This window comes from Apium graveolens, chromosome 7 (genome assembly GCF_009905375.1).
Source record: "Apium graveolens cultivar Ventura chromosome 7, ASM990537v1, whole genome shotgun sequence".
NCBI lineage: Eukaryota > Viridiplantae > Streptophyta > Magnoliopsida > Apiales > Apiaceae > Apium > Apium graveolens.
Window position 1 is genome coordinate 15,980,003 of NC_133653.1, and position 13,132 is coordinate 15,993,134.

General features: G+C 33.3%; 1 protein-coding gene across 2 annotated transcripts; it reads right to left on the reverse strand.

Annotated features, from left to right (window-relative positions):
* Positions 1 to 8,988: 8,988 nt before the first annotated feature.
* On the reverse strand, positions 8,989 to 12,256 carry LOC141672758 (uncharacterized). 2 transcript variants are annotated; one of them, XR_012555699.1, is made up of 5 exons: positions 11,804 to 12,256; positions 11,435 to 11,578; positions 10,155 to 10,289; positions 9,789 to 10,065; positions 8,989 to 9,217 (listed from the first exon to the last, which is right to left on the reverse strand). XR_012555699.1 is itself a non-coding variant. In XM_074479418.1 (4 exons), the coding sequence occupies exons 1-4, from the start codon at positions 11,804 to 11,806 to the stop codon at positions 10,009 to 10,011; spliced, it is 339 nt and encodes a 112-aa protein (XP_074335519.1). In that variant the 5' UTR covers positions 11,807 to 12,256; the 3' UTR covers positions 9,267 to 10,008. The 2 variants fall into 2 exon arrangements, 1 of the variants encoding a protein (XP_074335519.1); XM_074479418.1 differs by lacking the exon at positions 8,989 to 9,217 and having other exon boundaries at positions 9,267 to 10,065.
* Between the last annotated feature and the right edge of the window lie 876 nt (positions 12,257 to 13,132).

A 13,132-nucleotide genomic window follows, 5' to 3' on the forward strand; every position in this document is an offset into this window, starting at 1 on the left:
CTGAAATCTGCACTGACAGGCCATATGTGCACCCCTATACACTTATATAAATATTTTGTTGATTATTAGAGGTCTTGTCATGAGTAAAATATGAAGTGGGGTTAAAATTTAAATATTATTGTAATAATAACATGACACATAGTGTACATTCTTATAGATATCAATGGCCTTTTGTTACTGCTTTGTTCAACATATAAACTTTATAATCTTATTTCCTGGCAGGCATAGTTTGGCCAAATTTTATAGTATTAATTAATTCTTTTGAGTTGTGGCATATTTTATAATTTAATTTATATATATTTATGTATTTTAAATTGTGAGTTTATTAAATATTAAAAACATGAATTTATGTCCAGGTTTGGCCGAACTAAAGTTTGTTTCTATAATTAAATTATTTGTTTCTTACTTTTATCTTGTTTTGACTTATGTTAGCTAGTAATTTGTAAAGTAATATACATGTCATGTTGTTAATTGGTCCAATAAATGGGATTTTTAATTTCATACTCAGGGGTTTGCACATTTTGGATGTAATTGAAATTCGATGGCTCGATAGATAAAATAATATTATAACTGTCAAGGCAAATGGGACAGTCTCTTATGTAAATGGGATAGTCCCTTTACAAATGAGACAGGGTATGGGACAGTCTCTTTTAACTGCAGAAAGTAAATTACTGAAATATAAATGCAGTAATAAAGAAATTAAACAATGCAGAACACCAAGAGTTTTCACTTGGTTCGGCCCCTACACCTAGTCTATGGCCTACATCCAAGTCCCGATGCCAACTAGCATAGAGAATGTATTATATCAACTTTAATAAAAGAACTTACAGTCTTTTCCTTGATTACAAATATAACACCTGAAAGAAACCCTTTCCCAAGCTACCTTGCTACCTAGCCCACTGCTATTCCTTAGCCTTCTAGCTACCTTGCTATACTTTGAAATCAAGCTTGCCACAACCCGGCACAAAGTTGATATGAATACACGAGTACAAGAATAAACAAATTGATTACAATTCAAACTAAGTTTCTTGTTTTTCTGGATATGAATATCTCGGGTATGAAACAAGAAAATGATTTCAGATGATGAAAGATTCTCGTGAAAGTGTTTTCCACAAATCTGAAATGAAGAGTTGTATTTATAAGCAAAGTTCTAACAGATTTATTTTCAAACAAAGGATAAGATAGATAAGATTTAAATATAAGTTTGTTTGAAAATATTTGAATGAATACTTGAGAAGCTAGTCTGTTAGTTGTTTGAAAAAGATAAACCAAGTAAAAGATAGGATTTGAATAATTCAAACTTGGCTTATAAGATAGGGTTTGTTTGAGATAAGTTAGAGAGATAATTATCCAGTCAAACAAGATATACATAAAACCCAAACCCTTATCTAAACCTGAGAAAGCTTCCTGAAAAATCTGAGCAAACTGCAATGCTTGAATCTCGGTTACTTGTATTCTGTTTATCTACAATCTGAAAATCATCATAAATCTGAACTTCTAACATTCTCCCCCTAATGATGATGACAAAGAAAGGATAAATGCTCCCCCTATCAAAAACACTAAAGGCCTGTAAAACAAAGTTAGATACAACAGAATATAGTGCAGTTTATAAAATGTGCAATTATTATGAGAATGAGACAACTAAAGAATGAATGAGACACTAGATCAATATGCATAAAAGAGACAGTCTCAATCATTAAATACTTAAAACATAACAACCCATCCCTAAACCAGGATGTCCAGTTATCTAAACAGAATGCAGAATAACGATTAAACACATAAAGCACATCCAGAATCAAAGTTCAAAACCAACACAACTAACAATCAAAGTTTAAAAACAAACACAACCAACACATAGTCTTAAAAAAACCAAAAGAACCATCATCTTAAAACACATAAAATCATAAAAAGTTCTCCCCCTTCATCATAAAAGGGGTCTCTAATCGAAATCGTCATCAACATTAACTGGAGCTTTGCCTTTGCCTGAACCAGAATCTTTGCCTTGTATTCTTCTCTAGACATACCAAAAACTGAAGGTGGAGGAATAGCAGGAAGTGGCAGAGGAGCAGTGATTTCTTCTAGATTTCAATCTCCAATCCAGTCTCGTTTCTTGTGCCAATACATCTTGCTCTTGTCTTGCATGGCTGACAACTGCTGAGATAAAAACTTAGTCTCTGACCCAAGTTTAAAAAACAACTTAACAAACTCCTTTTCCCATGCCTTAGCAGAGGAAACCATCCCTTCTTGCAGAGTCCCAAACTCAAAATCTATGGTCTTAGACAACTTGACATCAGAAGTATGCAATACAGAGAGTTTGGCATTGATATCATCCAAAGACGAACAAACATACTTTCTAAACATCTCAAAAGAAGCATTTAAAATACTAACTTCAGAAGTTAGTGATCCGAGAGTTTTAACAGAAGCAAAATGCTGATTAATTGAAGCTAAACAGCAGAATTCTCTTCTAACTTAGCAAACAACGAATTTAGGACAGTATTGGTGTTTTGATCATTTGGGTCTGACGCATAATGGGGGGATTTGGACAAACCACCAACAGAACGGTGGGCATCATCAAAGAACAAATCATTTGATTCAGAAACTACGAGACCATTCGCAGTTAAAACAGACAAGTCAAAAACAACATTCAATCTTTCTGATTTAGCAGACTCAAAAGGAACACGAAAATATTGAAAAATCTTTTGTAACAAAGCAGGGTATGGAAGATGCATGTATTCATGTTTAGCACAGTGATTCATGTTGGAAATAATTAATGAAGCCAAATTACAAGGGGTTTTCTTAACAAACACAGACAGAAGAATAGAATCCTGAAATGTGACTCTATCACGACCAGATTTACGAGGCAAAACATTCGAGTGAAACAATTTAAACAATAATAAGCACATTGGAGTTAAATCAGTTACCAACGGTTTGACAGACACAGAAACAAAGTTGTCACCGAGAATAACTTTGAGTTGTTCCTCATATTGCAATCCAGGAATCTCGTCAAACGCCTGATGAGTGGTAAACGGGCAGGGGCCTTGATCGGATACTCCTGTGAGCCTGGCCAGCAAATCCGCCTTAAAGCAAACTAGACTTCCTTTCACCGAAGAGAACACAATATTGTCGGCCAAAATCGAAAAATTCGCATAGGCACCATCAACGATGAATAAGGTGAAGACATCGGCCATGGTCCAGACCACTTTTGAGTTGTTTAATCATCGTTAGTTATGAACTGCTTTTGGTATTGTAAAGATTTTAAATTCTATTTTGTGGACTTTGGGCAATCTTGTGCCTGTTTAAAAATCTTTTGGTACTATTTAATTATTTTAACTACCAGTATCATGTTTTCCATTTTTGTGACATTCGGATAACTATTCCGTGACAGGTGTATGTATTGCCTGACTTATTATGCAATGAGTTCATTATTTTTGCATATTTTGGTGGCAATATTAGGAGACTTTTATGGCAATAAGCAAACCATTTTTTTATTTCTACTTATATTAAAATAACATAATCGAGTCAAATTAATAAGCTCAAAACAATCAACTAAGCCTGTCGAATTTAATATGCACCATAAATAACAATAAATTTGGCCCTAATTCGATTACACAAAAAATAGGTGAACTTCTTTCCAACAAAATTTGGTAATTTTTATATTAAACAGAAATCGGGTGCCCTTCGTTTTCAACAAAATATGGTCATATTAAATTTAACAAAAATATGCATTCATCATTTTTAGTGAAATTGAGTCATATTTATATAAAAAACTCAAAGTTACAACCAAGAACAGTTGTAACTATATTTTAACTACATTTCAACCAAAATCTTTCATTTTTAAACGTCAAAGGACCATCGATTATATTTATATACTAATGAAAAATGGTCGTATTTAAATTACAACAGAACTAAGTCGTATCTGATTTATGGCCAAAGATAGTCATGTTTATTTTTATGACCGAAAAATTCATTTTTTTTGCTGAAAATTTAAATTTCAAATATACTAAACATGATCTCATCGAAATAGAGCGGTCGTATTAAGCCTATCATATTTATATCATCATATTTAGCCGCTAGTATTTTGCTAAATACGATGTTTTTTTTAAAATGACTAGCTTCGGAAAAACTACTATTTTTGCGGTCGTATTTAATTAAAACCAACCGTATTTGGTCGGTACTAAAAATGAGCGATGTTGTCTAGTCATTTTATGCTTTGTTTTTTGATAACGTATATAATGAGTATTATTTATTTATATGAGTTATGGTTTCTGCTTAAGAGTGGGCAACACATGATACTTGAAATATCAAATCATACAAAAAATACAAACATTTGCATTTACCATACCTCCATGGATTTTGGGTGAAGTTTAAAAATACCAATTTTTTGGGGGCAATGGTTGAAAATACACATTTTCAAAATACATGGCTGAAAATTACCGTTTTGGTTACACATTTTATAGTTAGGTAAGTGTAATACGTAATTGAGAATTGGATATCTAAGAAAATTACTAAAGATACACATTTGGACTTCCTGAATGGGTATTTTCAACCATTTGCATCAAAAAGTTGTTAGTTTTAACATTTTTTCTGCCATTTTAAAAAGAATCGTTATTATACAAAATAAATATAAAAGAATGATAATCACGGAGGTACAAAATCTTTGAATAATTAATAAAAGAATAGTTATTATACTAAATCTTGTGTGAGTTGGACATGAACAAATTTAACATAGAACCAACCCTGATTCTTCTGGGCATCCGCAGCTTGCTCAGATGGAAATGCTGATAAGGCCTTCTCCCTAATCTCCTGCTAATTGTCTGGGAGAAACGGGTCATCCAAAACTCTTCACCGGTCTAAGATTCTGAGTCAACTCGAATTCATGAAGGGGTATATTTGGCACATGGAACTTGGTCTCCATGTAACCAACAACCTTTCGACTTAGCCAGCAACCTTTTGACGGCTTGAATAGTTCTTGTCATTCAAAGCCCTAATATCTGTCCTTATCATCAAACAACAAATAACAGTAACATACAATCATTCTCGCAAGCATCAATCTTCTTATACCCCATATTTAGACTACTTACCATATTTTTAAGAGTAATTGGCAGTTTATACCCTACTATTATTTTCATTTTTTTCGATTTGGGCCTATATTATTTTTGCTATCAGTTTGCACCCCGAACAATTATTTTCGCTTCTTTTTGCACCCCACGATCGCTTTTCCATCCAACTGTGACGTTAAAGTTAACGGGAGAAGGGGTAAATATGGAAAAACACTTTTGAACGACTCTTTTATAATGTGTATGTCCTGTATATATATATGCAGCCCCTTTCCATTATGTACTATCTGTGTTCTTCTTCTTCTCTCAACAAATCAGGCCTAAACTCTTTACCCTCAACAAATCAGCCATAAGAAATGACTACAAGATGTTATTGTCTAAAATTTGCAGCACAATAGACGGCTTGGACAACGGTAAATTCGGGTCGACGTTTCTTGGCATGTCCGGATCGCAGGTGCAATTTTTTCCGATGGGTAGATGGCCCTTTGTGTCACCGTGCTCAAGTTATCATTCCGGGACTTATTCGAAGAATTAATAATGTCGAAGAAGAAATCAAGAATTTCGAATTGATGAATGAAAATGTTGTGGAGATTGGAGGAAAGGGGAAATGGTGCAGCAAAACCATGACTTTTCTAATATTGACATGGATATGTATTTTCATTTATTTGTGTTCTGATAAGGAGTAAATATATTTGTCATGACAGATGTTTGTAATGAAACTATTCTTAAGTCTCAATTTTTTAGCTGTTTTTTGTATGTTGTGGAAATTATATGTTAGGATGCAACTGAATTGTACAATGCAATAAAAAGGAAAGCAAACTTGAAACCGTTAGTATTAACTTCAAACCAACCGAATCCTATAATATTTAAAACATTGCACCAAACTGCAGCCACATAAAACTACAAATGGACCTAGAGTTAATGTTTGGTTTTAACCAAAGAGCACAAAAGTAGGTGCATATGTTCATTTAACATTGGTTCTTCACTTCTTTTGCTTTCCCAAATTTTTCTTCTTATGAAGCCTTGTTGCTTCCAAATTCCTCAAAGATGTGAACTTTCGACCTTCGACTGGCGGCACACCCAAATTCTTCTTCTTCCCAGTACTTGGGCCTGGTGCCTTGAAGGGCTTGATAATTCCTCCATGACTGGATGCATCTATATTGGTCCTAGCCTTCTTTGGTGTGTTTTGCACCTCCTTCCTTGGCTCCAGATTTGACTCCTTCCTGACTTCCTTCCTTCCCTTCACAGCTGGGTCCTTCATTGCCTCCTTTTTTGGGTTCTTCTTTGCCTCCACTGTTGGCTTCTTCTTTTCCTTCTTCTTTGGCTCCACAGAAGGCTGTAATGCAATTAAATGAGTTGTTAACTTCAGATATGTTTAGACATGAATTGAGTTGTAACTGATTACCTTTTTGCAGGTCCAACATGGTCCCAACATCATCATCAAAATCTAATGGATTTATAGTATCAACACATAACTCTCTCTCAGGAAGGGAAAACCACAGATCATATGAACCCTCTCCTATGCCTATTTCCTTACACATTGAGTCCAAATCAACCATTCTAAAATTTCTAAGAGAGCACATATAAAAAAATTTGCATTCCCCGTCAATGTACGCAGTAAAATCTTGACTAAACTCTCCCCCATATAACAGTTTAATGGAGAAATTAAGTGAATAATCTGAAATAAAACCAATTTTGTATACATGTAAACAATAATATCACAACATAAACACATTGTCACAGTTAAAAAAGACCACGAATTGGACAAAAAAACCCTAAAAACTCAGATGACAAAGTAACCCCTCTTGTATAACTGATAACTGAAATTGCTAGATGACAAAGTATTTAGGGACCACAAATTGTTCAATAAACAATAGAAACCCTAAAAATCATGCATGCAAACATATTGGGTTTAATCGATACCATACAAACACTATAACCAGACTTGGAATAGAAATTTATCCCCATATTCTGGTATTTCAGCATCATCTTCCATTATTGGTGCTTCAATCACCGGGATTTCAACTCCTTTATCCAACACTTGTAGCCAATAATCCTCTGGAACTTCATCCCAACTTATTGTTCTCAAGTTATCATCACTTACTACTCGCATACGGCCTCACATTTTCTCACAGTTGTCTAGGGTTCACAAATTAGGGGTTTCAATTAGGGGTTCACAAATTAACGGAAATGAGAGAGTGGTTAGGTTTAATTGATGTGGAGTTTAGTTTCCTGTTTTTACTTGTTTTACTCTATTTTTTTGTTTTTAATTAGTAATTAACTAAAATGCCCTCATTCCCGTTAACGTTAACGGCACAGTTGGATGGAAAAGCGCCCATGGGGTGCAAAAAGAAGCGAAAATAGTTGTTCAGGGTGCAAACTGACAGAAAAAATAATATAGGCCCAAATCGAAAAAATGAAAATAATAGTAGGGTACAAACTGCCAATTACTCTATTTTTAACTTCACTGTATTTTTCAGGCAATGTATGTTTATCGGGCAAAACAGATCCAATCAGCTCAAGTAACTCGTCAAAACCCTTTTCACTACAATGATGTCTATTCTTAAAGTGCAACAAATTCATAACAAATGACAACTTTGTATGTTTTTCATGATTAGGAGAAAGCAGTAGGCCTGATTCAACATATTATAAAACTTAGATGCTTCTTCATTCGGTTCTTCTTCCATATCTTCAATTTCATTTTGTGCTTCCCCAAGGCCCCTTAACATTTCGAATGCATCATACACGTCATCTGCATCATTCTGATTTATTTTCATGGAATAATGGTTGTGAAAATCGGATTTTTCTCCATGATAATGCCATCTTGTGTACGACTCAATAATGCCAAATCGATATAAGTGCATTTTTAACTCGTCTTTAGTCCTCCAAAATAAATTTTTACACTCATTGCAAGGACATAATATGTTTCCAACAGAATCTTTTAGTCTTTGCACAAACTCCAAAAATTATCAACACCTCTTTTATACTCATCAGATAAACCACCTCTACCATTATCTCTATGGCTCATCCAACTTCGATCCGATGACATCTACAATGCACATATATAAATTAATCGATTATTCATTTAATTTTGCATAATAAACAAATAGATATTATGTCTAAAGCAGAATAGTTAAAATAGAAAATTAACTAGTAAATATATGAGCCAAATCTTGAAGTGAATTCAAATAATAAATTTTTATATCAATAAAGCTATGATGCTTTATAGCTAAATATAAAATTATCATGTTGTATGTATTATAATTTTAATGTTATAAACACATACCTGATTATAAGAAATCTTTGATAATGAGTTGTATCAGCTATTTGTATCGGCTATAAAGATTGACCCATTCACGATTACAAGAAATATCAATCAAACATTCAAACATGGACAAGAAAGTAGAACAGCTGCTGTAAAGGGAAAAAGAAGAGAGATCACGCTATCACAGGGTAAGGGACGTAGCAGGGGAAAACTAGTCTAAAACATTATAAGGATAAATTTGATGGATTGAGTCACATACTACTAGAAAAAATACCTTAGCCATAGGTATGTAAAAAATGTATGATGTTTTCGCGATTCATGTTAAATGTAATTTTCATAGACCTCGGTTTTTACCCGATGTCTAAGACATACTTTCATAGCGGTTCTGAAAAACTTCTGATATCAAATATGAGATTAGACATCGGTTATATATATGTAATCGTTATTAAAAACATATTTTTACATCATTTTCTTTAATATAACCAGTGTTAATTTCAAAAATAGACATCGGTTGTTTATTCTAGAATTGATGTTATTTCCGTTTTTACATGTGATGATATCCCTGTATTAACATAGTTAACATAGAATATTAGACTAACCATTAACCACGATACTGAAAAACTTAATTCTCAAAACTCAACCAATACATATATATTATTACCCAATTGAATTCAAGATCAACAAATTCTCAAAGTGTACACCTAATCTCCAATACGTCTATCATTCTAAAAAACTATTCCCGTGATAAGTACAACTAATCTCGATGTATAAAATCAACCATATTCCTAGTACTCAAGCCAGCCATTTGATGCAGGCTAGTCTTCTTGTTCTTCATTGACCAATGACAATTAACTTCTAACCTTTTCACCCCATCCAATCTTGAGATCTTTAAAACCTATGAATGAGACAAACAAAAGAAGGTAACATATAAGTTACTAATGTCCACTAAAAATAGCAGAGAGGCCTTATATGATTAAACACCTAAATTATCACATTATTGAAAATTAAAAGTTAACAAAACAGGAACATGGTTGCTCTACCACTGCAATTAAAAGCAGGAACACCAGTCTAGCAAGTCCATGCCAATATTCAGAGTACCAAATACATCATCAGCTAGATAAAATAAAAAGTTTAACATCCTTGCAAATCTTGGTTATCTTTGGAAGGAAAAAAACAAGTGACATAATGTCACTAATTCTGCTCCAAATTAGCTAGATAAGCCTTCAATGATCAAAATAAATACCCACATAAAAGGAAATGGTGAAGTAAAAAGAATAAAAGAACATATGTCCCACAGAGATCACGCACGTACAGTGAGACATGGTCTCCTTTCTGTTCATTGCATTAATGTTCAGACCACGTCCTCATTTATATGACCAGCAGTCCACATACTGATCAAACAACCAAAAAGTGGTGTGTTCCCAATTAATTATAGAAAAATGCATATGTATTGCAAGTGATAGTACCTTCACAACGCGATTAGGCTTCATCAGAGGAAGACCAAGTTCTGAAAGTTTTTTAGTACCCCAACTTTCAAACCATTGCAGACTAGCAGATTCCTCTAACATGTGAATAATAGCGGACTGGGTTATAATATTCTCGATCTTTCCTATCCCCAAGATCAACCACGGGAACACTCTTCATTCTGTATTTTGATAGTAGCAGAAGCATAGTCAAAAATGAGTTTTAAGACTGCAAAGCAAGAAAGGGTGCCCAACCGAATGACCGTGACATATCCTGGACCTGCATAGTTGGAGATTTAGTAAAGTAGGATACAAATGGGAAAATAGTGATTTACATTACACTGAGGTATATATAGAAGTTCAACAAACCTTGGCATTCTTGTAAAATTCAGAGTTATATCTTGGAGAAGACATTCCTGAAACTGCTCTTTCAATGGCAGGGCTCATAGCTGGTTCTGATTGAGGTATAAAATCAGTGTGTGTTGATCCGTCGTTGTTTTCTGACTGCAAGAGATTGGAAATATAACTCATGTACACTAGCTTTATCGGTAGTAATGAAGGAAAGATAGAATTTTGTGCTGAAAATAATTTCTTAAATTATTTATATCATCAAATGGAAGACTAAGTTAGAGATAGAACTTGTGCTTCCTGCAGTACTAATTAGAAACCACCGGTAACTATCTATCTCCTATAAATTATATCAGTAATCAATTAGTCAAAAGATTCGAGTTTGTTACCCTGTGATCAGCAATTATGAAAACAAGATGTAAACTTGAAACAAAGGGATTAAATATAAAGCTATTTATAAAGATACGGATAAACATATTTTGACTGATAGAAATGTACAGAGTCTGATTGTACTTGTCAATTATGTAGTTAGAAACCCGATGCAGAATCCATACAATCATACCAGCAAACTCTATGATACCAAGATATCTATCAATCCAAGTAGTATTCTCGGGCGCATCCACATCCACAATGGACATTAAACCTATTGTAAATTTTTACTTAACTTGGGTGTTAATCCCAATCATTTTCATAATCATTTACACTTTTCTGGATTCACCACTACAGCATCATCATTAGTAAATATCTACTCTAGACACATTCTCGGACCATTATCAGCGAACTTGTAGCTAATGATGAAATATTTTCTTTATCTTTTCAAATACCAGGATAGGTGGTGATATTTACTCCTGAATGAACATAACGATAATTAGGTACAACATAGTGCACTTTATTAAAACTAAAGACCTAGTCTGTCAAAAAAAATTCCATACTACAATGTAATATCAGATTTATAGAGAACTGTTGTCAAATAGCTGCACCTTTCACTTCTGATGCAAACTGTAGTCAAATAGCTACACCTTTCACTTTCGATGCAAAACTGGTAACTTTATATTGGTTGTAATTTTCCTAAGAAAATATTTGGCAAAAGCATGAAAATAATAATGTAGCTGAAATCTTACCTGTTGTGATCTTCCCTAATTAAAAGAAATAATAGATGCAACATTAGTAATTCATCCATAAGAGAGCATACTCAAAATTGACAAATTATCGCTAAAATAACATTTACTACTACCAAGATGACAACGCAACAATAACAATATGACTTAAACACTTGACAGAAAGATGGACTAGCATCTAACCTGTAGAAATTCCATGGACAAGTAGTATGCTTGCTTTACATTCACCTTTTCATAGAAATCATATGTGGCATTCCGGTAAAATATTAGTGAATCACGAACACTCTGTGCAGCAGCAAAGTATGCTACTTGGATTAATAAAAACATCTATAAAGCAAAAACAAACAACAAAGAAATATTAATATTAAAGAATATTAATATTAACAAAAATAAAGATGCATAATCGTATGTGTCGAGAATAAAAATGACAAAAAAAAACTTATAATTAAGCAAGAGCATTAAAACCCTTTGACTACTTTATAAACATAGAGATTCACAAACAATAAGAGTAACTCATGAATACTGTTATTTGCTTTAAAAACAAGAAAATACCATGAGTCTAGGAGATTTGAGATGGGTAGTGATGTTTCAAAACTTGTTAGAACAAACCAATAAAAAGTAAGTCCATAGAAAACCCATGATAAAGAAAATAAAACACAATTAAACAAACTAATCCAGGCCATGTCCAGAAATTAGGGTTTCACACAACAAGAGTTTGATTAATTGAAGATTTACAATTTAGCGTTTAATTGGAATCCTAATTACTTGCAATATGAGATGATGATATAAATTAGGGTTTTAACAATGGAAATATGGTAAGAGAGATAGAGAGACGAAAGAGAACGAGAAAGAGAGAGGGAGAGAGAGAGATATATGAGAGAGAACGAGAAAGAGAGAGGGAGAGAGAGAGATATATGAGAGAGAACGAGAAAGAGAGAGATGCGAGAGACCAAGAGAGGTGGAAGAGGGTGATGGGGAAATAATTTGGAAATAAAGGGGGAATTATTTTTGTTGTTAACGGGGAAATATTTAGAAAATAATGGGGGAAGGAAGTATACGTGTGTTTTTTTTAAGTTTTTGAAATTAATCATTAACAACGGTTGTAGTTTCAAACCGATGTCTAAAAAAAATTGATAACGGTTATTCTATAAATCGATGTCTAATTCACGTTTTTCATTTTTTTAAAATTACTATCGATAACGGTTATTTTATCGACCGATGTCTAATACATGCAGTAACATCATTTTAAAAATAACCGATGTCTAAAAGAACTTTAACATCGGTCGTCTAAGCAACCGATGTCTAAGGACCGATGTGTATTCACATAATTCTAGTTGTGACATATAACACTACTATATATAACTGATTCTGTCACTTTTTAAGATACACATAAATATAATATATTCCGTCACATTTAAAAGTGTACATAAAAATGATAAATTTGTTCACATACAAAAGTATTGACCGTGTTGGCCACATTTTTTATTTCTGATAATTAGGGGGAAAGCTCTCGTGGTCAATGTTTACTTTTATTATCATAAAATCCATCATATTTATAAAATAGTCAAAGTCAAATATGTCATATAATTAAATGTAATATGATTTGTCACATTTAAGCCCTCCATTTTTACGTCACAATTAGTCCATCGCATTTAGTTTTTGTCCTTATAGTGACCTTCGCGGAGTTGCTAGGATACGGGGATGCAAAGAAGCTGACCAAGAGAAGGAAATACAAGTACTTGACGGAATCAGTAGATGTTCCTAGTGAGATCTTCTTGAAGATGCCAAAGGTCTTAGAAGAAGTTCAAAAAATGTTCTTTTTTTACCCGCATGCGAAGTTATAATTTTTTTTTCTGGACGAGGAAATCTACAAGCTAGCCT

Bases quoted from the DNA above. Each gene is read 5' to 3' on its own strand.
- LOC141672758 (XM_074479418.1), bottom strand. The intron at 10,290-11,434 runs GTTAGATGCTAG...AATCTCTTGCAG, and splicing joins TGTCCATGGAATTTCTACAG to TCAGAAAACAACGACGGATC. The intron at 10,066-10,154 runs GTTTGTTGAACT...CCAACTATGCAG, and splicing joins AATTTTACAAGAATGCCAAG to GTCCAGGATATGTCACGGTC.